The sequence below is a fragment of the Buceros rhinoceros genome, unplaced genomic scaffold (assembly GCF_000710305.1).
Source record: "Buceros rhinoceros silvestris isolate BGI_N320 unplaced genomic scaffold, ASM71030v1 scaffold916, whole genome shotgun sequence".
Lineage (NCBI taxonomy): Eukaryota > Metazoa > Chordata > Aves > Bucerotiformes > Bucerotidae > Buceros > Buceros rhinoceros.
In genome coordinates, this window is record NW_010419076.1 from 3,525 (window position 1) to 15,251 (window position 11,727).

General features: G+C 39.6%; 1 protein-coding gene across 1 annotated transcript in view; it reads left to right on the forward strand.

Annotated features, from left to right (window-relative positions):
• Positions 1–11,727, forward strand: part of DPYS (dihydropyrimidinase) — a gene marked incomplete at its 3' end in the record, with an annotated part of 19,546 nt that overhangs the window by 3,023 nt on the left and 4,796 nt on the right. Inside the window, exons 2-4 of the mRNA XM_010138741.1 lie at positions 1,300–1,458; positions 5,075–5,254; positions 6,351–6,540. Of these exons, the coding sequence (XP_010137043.1) occupies positions 1,300–1,458; positions 5,075–5,254; positions 6,351–6,540 (529 nt within the window). The remainder of the gene's footprint in view (positions 1–1,299; positions 1,459–5,074; positions 5,255–6,350; positions 6,541–11,727) is intronic.

Genomic DNA, 11,727 nt, shown 5'->3' on the forward strand with positions numbered 1-11,727 from the left:
TAAATTAAAAAATAAGTGACAAAAAACCTCTCTTTAAAAAAGGGGGGGGGGGAAAGATGTTAGGGGAAGAAAGAGACTTTGAGTGGCGTTGTGGAAGCTATGACTTTTTTTTTTAATGTCTATACTTTAATTCTAAATCCTATTTTAACAAGTAAGAAGTCAATCATCTGTCTTGTTGGAAAAAAATGGCAATTTGAACAAATACTCTTGGAGAAAACGCTTTACTGAATTCGTCACAGACTCGCAAATGTTTACCTCACTCTCCGAACTTATTTTTGCAAAATATGCTGACATATTTACAATTTTGCTTCTGATTGCTAAGTAAAGGAAGAGACTGATCTGGAAATAGGAGGAGTAACACAGCACGAATTTGAACTGTTCATATTTTGATCTGAATTGGTTGTACCTGTTGTGCAAAGGGATGTTGTTCAGAGCAATAGAGAGCGTTTCTGTGGCTAGTTTGGAAGATTGCAACAATTACAGAAGAGGAATTTCTGTTAGTCAAGGATCTGGCTTCTGGGGATGACTAACAAAGATCCTTCAAAGGAAAAAAAAAAACAGTAATAATTCAATTGTCCACAGAGGAGAGTGATAATTACTAATTAAAAAGCAATTTTTTAATCGTTATAACATGCGTGAAGTAGGATTATTGCTTATTTATTTACTTATAACTATTTATATGGACAATGTAAATGCCCTAGTCTATTTAAAAACCTGCTATGCAGTTTTACTAAATGATACCATAATAAAAATAATTTTAAAACACTTTAAAAATCCTTTTGCTGTTAGACAAGAGTTTGGGGATTTTCACACTGGATTTTCAAACTGAATCTGTTGTTTTTTTTTTTTTTCTGTTGTGTATCTGCCCCTTAGTACTTCCCTGTCACACAGACTTGTTATTTCAACTATGTAGTCTCTGAGGAAGCATTTCTCAAGTTGCCCATGGTCTTCTGGTGCTCTTCTTTCTTGGTGATCCCACCCACGTAAGGAAACTCACTGATTGATGGATGCTGCAGGCTCAACTCAAAATTTTTTGTAAGGTTTTGTACATGTGGAAAAAGTTCTTCAGTCTGAGACTTTCCCCATGATTCTCCTGAATACGTGTTTGAAAACATCTTTTTCAAAGGAGGTGCAATTAGCCTCCACAATCATTTTGCAAGTTCAGATTTTACTCAGGGAAACTCTTTAGTGGCTTTTGGCTTTTTAGTGTATCAAGATCAGTTGCTGCACAGGGAGTCAGAGAGGGTAGGAGGAAATTTGCATTCTTTCTGACTGCTAAGTATTAACTTTTCCTTTCAGGCTGCTATAGCAGGAGGAACCACTATGATCATTGACTTTGCTATCCCTCAGAAAGGCTGTTCTCTCATTGAAGCCTTTGATACATGGAAAAGCTGGGCAGACCCCAAAGTCTGCTGTGACTATGCACTGCACGTGGCAGTTACGTGGTGGAGTGACAAGGTAAACAATAGCTAATTTTCAATTCCATGGATTGGTACCACACCTGCTTTGAATCAGTCCTCACTTGCTAAATACAGCAGTGTAATAGCATTTTTGTGTGTAAAAATTTACATTTGAAATAGTCCACACCTGTTGCCAATGAGTGTTTTAGATGACTTAATGAATTTGTAAAAATTCAATTTAATAGAGTTTGATGGCAATGTTCGCTGTGTTACTTACTGCGCAGAGGGTATATACAGGGAAAAATTAAGTTGGAATCAATTTGCAATGATTTGCAAAGAGATTGGAGATGCGAAAAGGTAAAGGAGACCCTCCTGCAGAGTCACGAGGTTCAGAATAGACTTTGTTGCATTCTAAAATCCTTCTCAGAGAGGAGTCTAAATGCAACTAGTTCTACTTCCAGTCCCAGACTTGGTCAACGGTTTATGGCTAAGAGACTGTATGTGTTAATGGCTAAAGGAGCGTATGTTTTAACTCAATCTTTTATGTAATTTATCTTTTTAAAGTTTCAGCATGCTTATGCCCAATTCACTTATCTTCTGTCTGGACATCTGATGATAGTTTGCTCCGAAGTTCAAATCCTAGGTTTCCCAAAACAGATTGTCAGGCACTGGATTTTATAAAAAATAAGTATTTTAATAGAGCGGTGCAGCAGCAGGATCAGCTTGTGCAGTAGGTCTCTGAAAAGGAGTCCCATGAAAAAGGAAGGAGGAAAGCAAGGACCTGAGCAAAGAAATCCCTGGCAATTATAACCTTACAGGCTACTCACCTGCCCCTCACGTGATAGTTCGGTCCAATAGTACTATTTGCATCTGGGGTCTTTTTGTTCCTCATTGGGTCCAAAAAATGGTTCTGGTCTGACATCTTCTGACTCCTTGTTGAATTACTTCGCTGTGCCCAGACAGGCCGTTATCACGTCTAGTGGCACCTGCCGTTGATGGCTGTAGCTTTGAAGCCTCCATATCTTCTGCTTTACACAGGTTCTGGAGGCCCTGTTTTGACTAAGTAGGTACATGTTGAGAGTAAGTGTATGTGGAAATTTACAGCTTGCAGCCTCAGGCTTCAGCTAATCTAGCTAGTCATGCTAAAAAAGTAAAGCTAAGCAAACTATACTAAATCACACAACATTATAACTCTAAATGAATAATTCTATTTAAAACTTACTTATTTAAGCTAAACAACCGATATGTCTCAACATTGCAAGGCATCCCTGCTCAAGGGGAGAGCTGCCTGCTGTGCAGTCCAGTTGCTGTCCACGAAGAATTCAAATTGGGCTCATCAACCAATCTGTCATTGATAAAAGATCTTGTTGGAGATCATCACTGGAAATCATTGCCATGCAGCCACACTGCCTAGCAAGGAAAGCTTGAAAAAGGCTCACTTAGGCTGTTACATCATATTTATGAGATCAAGTGGTTGGCTTATAGTCAAACTGCATACAATGAGAAAGGTATGCAGAAGACTCCTTGTACCCACGACCTTCTTTGTTCACTCTGCTCCTGTTTCAGTTTCCTAGAGGAGTTCTTGGCCCAGCTAAGGCTCAGGCCTTTACCTCCTTTGGAGCCTATACCAAACTACTACTAGTTTGGTTAAGGTGGGGTCAGTGCATCTGTCACGACACCTTTCTGAAAGTACATATATTTGAAAAAATACAAAAAGTCTGCAGTTAGCCTATATCTGTGGATAGTCCTGCACAAAGTTAAGGGAAGTAGCTGTGCAAGACTAAAACCAGGCAGGCTAGAGGGGGCAAGAGGCATTTGCATAAATTTTGCCTTTTCTTACTTGAACACTTGAGAGCCATCAGTCCTGTTGAGTCTTGGTGTTATTTATTTATTTATTTTAATTACATGAAAAATATGATACTTCATTTATCAAGGAAGAGTTCTGGGTAACTGCAGTAATAACTCCTTAAAGTAAAACAGGACTGAAGCTGATAATTACTTGAATGTGAGATTATCTAAAAAATCTTTGTTTGGAACTTACATATGGGAGAATTTTCCTTGTTGTGTGTATGTTTGCTGATAGCCTCAAAGCCTTACTGAATAAATTAACTTTTCAGGTGCTTTGACATCTATCTGAACTGACCCATGTTTTACAAGACCACTTTGGATCCTCAGAGAATGTGCATCAGTGCATAGATATATTAAGTAAATTCCATTTTTACTGGAATTAAAGTTAAATTTAAATTCCTCTAATTTTTAACTTTTAAAATACATAAAGCAATGCCTTCACTCTAGGAACATCCCGTCTTGGTATTCGATGCACTAAGTACTAAATAGAATGACTGCAACTTATAGTTCAAAGCAAAGACATAAAATAAATTCTCCAGTGAAGTCTGGGGAATTGCATTTAAAACAGCCTTAGTAGAGAACAGTGGAATTGTACAGAAAAATCCAATAAAACTAGGGAGGTATAAATCAATGAAATGTTCCAGTTTATGTTGAGAAGCAAACTGTTTTTAAAGGCCAAGATTGAAAGAAAGGTCTAATGTTTTGTAGCTGTAAAAGACCTGGGTAAAGAAGACTGATATTTCATGCACTTCTAAGTAACTATCATGTCCTCAGGATTTAAAGTATTGATTAAAAACATACATTTTTTACAAAGCCTTCCCTTAATCATAGTAGTTAGTGAAGAAGAAGATAAATGACATGCCTCTGTATTTGTGCAACAGCAGGGCCTTATGTCAGATATTTATTTGTTTGATAATTTCCACTCAGGATATGCTCCCATACCTCCTCTGGATAAGACCAGAAAATTTCCTTGGGTTTTATACCAATCTCTCACCTTTGTTGGGCAGATCCAAACAGATTATTCAAGAAAAGATGAAAAATAATGTTTTAATTTTAGAAAGGAGTTCGTCCCATGGAATTTGTAATAGCATCACAGATAGACATCAGCTAGTGTCGCCATCATTTTTCCAGGAAGGGAGAACCGAGGTTGGGTATTGGATGGATCTTGCTGTACAAAAAAACCCCTTTGGGCTAAAATCTGCATCCATCTTTCTTTCTTTGGCACATAATGTTTTGCTGGGCTTCACAGATCCTAGCAAGAGAAAGGAATCCTATCGAGGAGTGTGTACAAGAAAAAAGCAGGCTTGCATCTGGAGTTTAACAGCCATTTTGCCTGATGACAAAATATTTCAAAGGTCTGTGTGTTGTTTAGAGTCAGGGCAAAGCTCTAGGAGATAAGATCTTTTCTGTCACTCTGGTATTTGCCAGAAACTGAAGCCTATTACAATTCAATTTTGAAAATCAGTTTTGCACAATTCTCCATATTGTAGAAGTTGTATACATTGATTGTAATATTGCACTGGGTGTTTTTAAGGTCAGGTTTATTTGGAATAAAGTTCTGCTTCACTATCTTTTGTAAAAAGCATTCCCTTCCTGCAATTACCTTGTGCCTCCAATAACTGCTGGTTTATATACTTTGCGAATCAGTTTGATGCAAGAAGCATAGTATAAGTCAATCCTTAAATATGTGACTTGGACTGTTTGGACAGAACATGTTTGATGTGCGAGTAAAGGCTCACTCTTCATACTTATCATTTCTTTATGTCAAATTTTTAACAGGCAATATACAATATTGCTGTTTTCTAAAATTCCCCACTGTCTTTCAGGTGAAAGAAGAAATGAAAAGTCTTGTTCAAAACAAAGGTGTCAATTCCTTCAAGATGTTTATGGCCTATAAGGATATATACATGGTCAATGATGAGGAGTTATATGCAGCTTTTTCCTGCTGTAAGGAACTTGGAGCAGTTGCTCAAGTCCATGCGGAGAACGGGGAACTAATTGCACAGGTAGACTTTTGACATTTTGTCCATCAAAGTCAGGAATATAAATGGTCCTGTCACCTAAGCACTTCAATAGGTGTATTAGTACCATCATTGTATCATAGGGAGGGGCTTTTCTACCCTATTTTATTTCCAGGGAACTGAAGACAAACATCTTGTCCAAGATCCTAAAGGATACTTGTGGTAGGCTAGGAAATTGTAACCTGGAGTCCTGGGTTCAGGGTAGACAGGAGGCAAATGATCCTGTTATAATCAGAGTTATGCGTGCATTATAATGTGTATTATCGACTGACAGAGAAAGCAACAGTTGGAGGCTATGACTATCGACCAAGTCAAAGTGGGGACACTTAACCAAGTATTTAGATCTCAAGTGTGTGATACCTAACCCTAGTTCTCTCCATAGTCAACTCACCTAACAGGAATGAATCCAGAAGTATGGCGAAAGCTTCACTGACCGAGCACAATGCATAGCTATGCCTCACTTCACACTTGCTACTGCCATCTTAGTGCTGTGTGGAGGCACTGGGGGTATAACTACACTGATGTCTTTGAGTTTCTTCAACTATTCTAGTCCATAGTTGTTTGACTCTGCCTGAGGTCTCATAACAGAAATTAATTTATTGCTAAGTAATTTCAAATCAGCAAAGCGTAAGTTTCATAGAGTAGGGACAAAAATCTTATGCCTTTTAAAACGTTGGACCCTCCTTCAGATGCTCTGTATGTGTATCTTTGTGCTAAATAAAGATCTTTTTTTTTTTTCCCCAGTGAAGGGTTAGTACTGTCATATCGGTTACTGTGTGTGATCATTTCAGAGTACATATTGAGAGAGGAATAGGGTTTTCAGAAGTGGTTATTTATCCTGAAAGCCATTGGAGTATGTTCTCTGAAGTCACTCAGGTATTCTAAGACCTGTGTATATTGTGAGATGTATTGGATTTCAGATAACTCAACAATAATTTCTCTTGAAAAAAAATGTAGCTGCTTGGGTTTTTTTCTCAAATTAGCTACAGTGTGCAGGTTCAGATGCATTTGGCTGGCAGCATATTCATGATGTCTTGGTTGCACTTTAACTGACTCTTACATGTTTTCGTGTTATGTTTAGGGTGCAAAGAAGATGCTAGCAATGGGAATAACTGGCCCTGAGGGGCATGAGTTGTGTCGTCCTGAAGAAGTGGAAGCTGAAGCTACACAAAGAGCCATTACCATAGCAAATGCTGTAAACTGTCCCCTTTATGTGGTCCATGTAATGAGTAAATCTGCAGCAAGGGTGATAAGTAATGCACGAAGAGAAGGTAAAAGTCCTAATTCTTTTATGCCTGGGTAATGACATTGGAGGAAAAGTCATGGAAAACCAAACATAGCATCAGTGTTCTACTTGTCATGGGTGCTGTAACCCTCAGAACATGGGTGAATTTCTTGGAGTAGGATGTCTAAACTGTGTGTGTGTGTGTGAGTTGTGGGGCCCAAGAAGAGCTAGGCTGTGTGAAAGAGCAGCAGCCAGGATCCAGATTTTCCCTTCTTCCTGGAGCAAACTTTTTTCTCCTTCATACTGAACCTCCAAGGTCGAAGTGGTGGCCAGGACAGCATTACTGCATTTAAAGTTATGTGACCACTCTAAGACAATATATGCTCTGCTATTCCCCTCCCTTGAGTTACAGTCTGCAAGCCTTCACCAGCTATTTAGGTGAGAAATTCTACAACAGGGACCATATAACGTTTTTGTGGACAGTGCCATGACATGACCAATGGATACTGTTGTGGTCTAAGCCCAGCTGACAACAAAGCAACACATGGCTGCTCAGTTATTCCTCACTCCTGGTGGGATGGGGAGGAAAAGGCTCGTGGGTCAAAACAAAGACAGGGGGAGATCACTCAGCAGTTATGGTAATGGGCAAAACCAAGACTTGACCTGGGGGAAAAACTTCAATTTAATTTGTCACCAGTCAAATCAGAATAGAATAATGAGATATACAAACACCTTTTCCCCACCCCTCCCTTTCTTCTTCCTAGGCTGAGCTCTGCTCCCAGTTTCTCTGCTTCCTCCCCATAAGCAGCACAGGCAGATGGGGAACGAGAAATGTGGTCAGTTCATCTCATGTCTTCTCTACTGCTCTTTCCTCCTCAGGGGGAGGATTCCTCACACTCCTCCTTTACTCCAGCATGGAGTGCCTCGCACGGGAGGCAGTCTTCCATGAACTTCACTGGTGTAAGTAAGTCATTTCCATAGGGCTGCAGCTTTTCATCAACTGCTCCAGCATGGGTCCTTTCCACTGACTGCTGTTTTTCAGGAACAGACTGCTCCAGTGTGGGCTTCCCACGGAGTCAAGGCCTTCTTTGGGTGCAGACACCTGCTCTGATGTGAGGTTCTCCACAGCCTGCAAGTGGACATCTGCTCCACCATTAACCTCTGTGAGCTGCAGGGGGTCAGCTTGCCTTCTTACCATGGGCTGCAGGGGAATCTCTGTTCCAGCACATCTCCCCACCTCCTTCTTCACTGACCTTGGTGCCTGCATAGTTGTTTCTCTCACATCCCACTACTCCCTCTGCTGCAGGGTTTTTCCCTTCATAAATACGTTATCACTGTTGCTGATTGGCTCGACCTTGGCCAGAGCCAAGTCTGACTCGGAGCTGGGAAAGCTTCTAGCAGCTTCTTACATGTACCGTGCTAGTAGCTCCTTCCCCATACCAAAACTCCACCACACAAATCCAATACAGGCCCTTAGAAATAATGGTGATGATGACAGTGTCTGAAAGCCTCAGTTCCCTACAGGGAGGGGTTTCTCAGGTCATGCACTACAGCATTCATAAATAGTTCTGGTCAGCCATGGGAGCCTGACTCTTGACTGTCTGTTGGGCAGGCCAGAAGCAGCCTGAAGGCTGTAGGGATTCAGAATAAGGTAAACTCCTCATCCATACGTTCATCCAGTACAGCCTGTGGAACCATAGCACTGTGAGGGGACAGTATGTAGGTGGAAGGAGCAGGACAAAAGCCTGTCATTTGGAGGGCCTAAAACTTCATGGAATATCTGTCCTTGTTATCTTTTTACATCTCATCTTGCGTTCATCTGACTTAACATGAATTGCATATAGACCTCCGTTTCCTTATTTCTTGATTTTGGATAATGCTTACACAGGGGGCATAGCTTTTTAATATTAAAATGCAGAGTGTGAGAGCTTGACAACTGTGCAATCAAAACCAGTATGATATCGTTGTGCTAATATAGATGGATATGTTTATGTGGAATATATATTGATTATGACTTCTAGTAACACTAATCAGTAATTCAAGCTTATAAAAAAATCTGCCAGAATATTTTTTACTAGCACGTTTTGGTACTGTGCTATATTAGATTCCTCCACTAGGTGACAGTGCTGCTGGTAATGTGAGTTAGATCCATCAGTGTAGAGTTATTTGTACATTCACAGGTGTGGTGTCAACATTAACTACAAGAAGCTGTAACAACAGTTAAAATACCTGGATTAAAGATGAAACACTGGCTATAAACATTAAGGAGTTAAGATAGGTGGTAGTGTTTAATAACATTCTATTCAGGTAAAAAATTCTATGCTGATAGTAAATACTGTAAAATATTCTTAGGTATGTGTTGTAAGAATAGTCTGCAGTGCCAGTTTGATAACTGGCTTGATATATTTATGCTTCTTCAATGTGTAAAAAGAAGACATTTGTACAACTTATCCTTATTGTGGAGCAAGTTGTATTTTATAACTTCCTGGGTTGATGCAGTCAGAATCATCAATGCTTGCCTTTGTGCTCAGAAACGTATAACATCTCCCCATAATTAATTTCTATTGCATGGAAACAGAAATCGAGGATTGATTAAGAAATTTTGAAAGATAGCTAGTGTACCACAAAGGTAGTTACAACAGTTACAGTTTTTAATGAGACTGATCTGTATAAAATCTGGCAATCAAAAATTCATTATTTTTAATTTTAGTAAAAGTTATTTTCCATTCTTCAGTTAAAAGTGATAATACAAAATGAGGAGTTCCAGACCAAAAAAAAGAAATCTCAAAGTATTGTAGGAATGACATAAATAATCCTCAAGTGTTTTGCTGAAAGATATTTGAATTAGGATAAAACCACTCTACTGGGACACCTGTGTAAACTCTTAAATACTGGAAGGCTCTGAGGCATTTGAAATATTCACTCTAAAGCAGTTTATTAATCTTTCAACAATTATTTCTCCAGTTCTTGAGGCTAGCTTCCTGCTATTTACAACTGTGAAATTTTTCATTTTCCTTTCCAAGCATTTAGCGTGAAGTACAGTGTGGGTGCATATTCATCCCTGCCCATGTCAGAGGAAGATTGATATACCTCCCTATTCCATCACTGATCTCAGAAGGGGAGAGACTGATTTTCAGGGAACATAATCTATTTTCTGTCTGACAGTGAAATAACAGGATTGAAAATTGCTTCTCAAATTCTGAGAGGTGGTGATTTTCCTAGTCAAAAATGTAAGTCAGATCCCAATTCCTTGTCCCTCATTTAGCTATAAAAGGTGAAAAATAATATTAGAGCTAACGATCACAGGCCTGATACAGTTTGCTGAAGAGAGTAGGCATAATTCTGTTGTCTTCAGTGGGCTATGGCTCAGACCTTAAAGGCTAAAATCAGTCATACAGACTGTAAAAGGATACTAATTCTTATACTAGAATAAGCAGACTTTAGGGGAGTCACATGAGTGACATTTTTCCTTCTCCCCTCCATGCCAAAGTCTCCCGTGTATCTCTGCTTTGATCTTCAGCAACACCGCTCACTGAAGGAAATCTCCAGATTGTAGCAGTATGTTTTTCATGTACATCAGTAACAGCTACCATGCTGCTGAATATTCAACAGGAAATCCAAGATTTCCATGTCATGGCTGTGTTGGAGACAGACAGGTTAACTCATGCCCCCATCCTGTTCTTTTTTTGGGCCCTACCAGCCTGTTCGCCAAAAGCAATGGTTCACCATTTCTCCACTTGAGAGAGTCAAAGATGGCACCTTTCTGTGAGAATTGTTCTTGCTCATCTCAGTGGGCTGTTTCTTCATCTTTGTGCAAAACATGTTCTTGAATCTTGCTAGAATAGGGAAAGGAATGTCTGCTTCCACAACAGGACAGTCTAATATCTCTGTGTGCATTACAGTCTTGTTCCCTTGAGTGGGAAGACAAAGAAGATCCTCTTCCAGCATTGTGTAAAATTTTCCGTACAGTGGGAAGACAAGGCTGTAGAGCACTGGTGTCAGGCAGTGCAGCTGCCTGTCCGTATTAGGACTACCTGATGTGAACTCACCAGGGAAAACTGATGTGGCCTGTCACCCCTTCCTTTGGCCAGTAGTGCCAATGGGGATGCAAGGCTAATAAAATGTGATGAAGTGATTTCTGATTAATACTGCCTCCCACTTAATAATGCTTCCCTTCTGAGTGTGCTAAGGCTGGAGAGCATGTCCTTCTTCCCATTTAACTGTGCTGTAACAGTTAAGGAAATAAAACTTTCTAGTGCAGATCGGAACTGGAGAGAAGACTCTTGCTAAAAAGTCAGTTTGTTTAAAAGGTTTGTATACAAAAATATTTACTTGATCAGATTACAAGAAGATTGCTTAGACTTACAAAACTGGTACCTCCTACCATCTGTCACAGGTTAAGTCTGTTTTCTAGCGAGAGGAAGGGCATGTCACAGCTGATTCTGAGCAAGGAGTTCAATTGAAAATGCCAACTTTTTAGCTGGTTCATGCAGGACAGCTCAGGTCCAGACTGTAGACAACCTAGTAGATGCAATGCTATGTCTGATTCAGTAAACCCTGCCTTGCAGTTCTGCTTCTTTCAGATCACAGGTGAGTATCTTTGCCCCATATGGCCTTACCTTAAGTGCTTCTGAAACTTATACTAGAATAAGCACACAGGGACCAGTTTTTCAAGTCTGTAAATGCTAGTTGGTGTTTCTCAATATTATAACTCTTTTTGATTTCTGATAGGAGGTAAATTGTGATTGTGTGTTCTTTGTTATGGAGTAATTTATCTGAAAATAGCTCTTGCCAGCCAGTTTGGGTGATAAGTTACCAAATTCATAGCTATTTTCTAGCATGTCAGAGATGTCAGAAAGAAACAAACAGAACACTTTCTGCTTACTGTTTTTATTGAGTGCAGGAAAACATAACAAATGGAAAGACCTGATTTATTACCACATTACTCCACTTCTACGCCTATAGGTGGAAGCCAGTCAAGCTAGAAGAACTTTAATGCAGAGTTTCCTTGTTGCCAATCAAGCTAAAATAGACTTAATGCAGAACTTCCATGTTATTTGGATTAAAGCAGTACCTTGATATTTTTGTACCCTTCAGTCTGACTAGTCATGGTCCAAATGAAATGCAAGAAATTGCACAGTCAGCAGAAGTGTCCAAATGTAGTCCATTGAAGCTGCAGTGTTCAGATGCAAAATCGCTTGAGGAAATGGCTTGTACTCTTTTCCCCTCATGG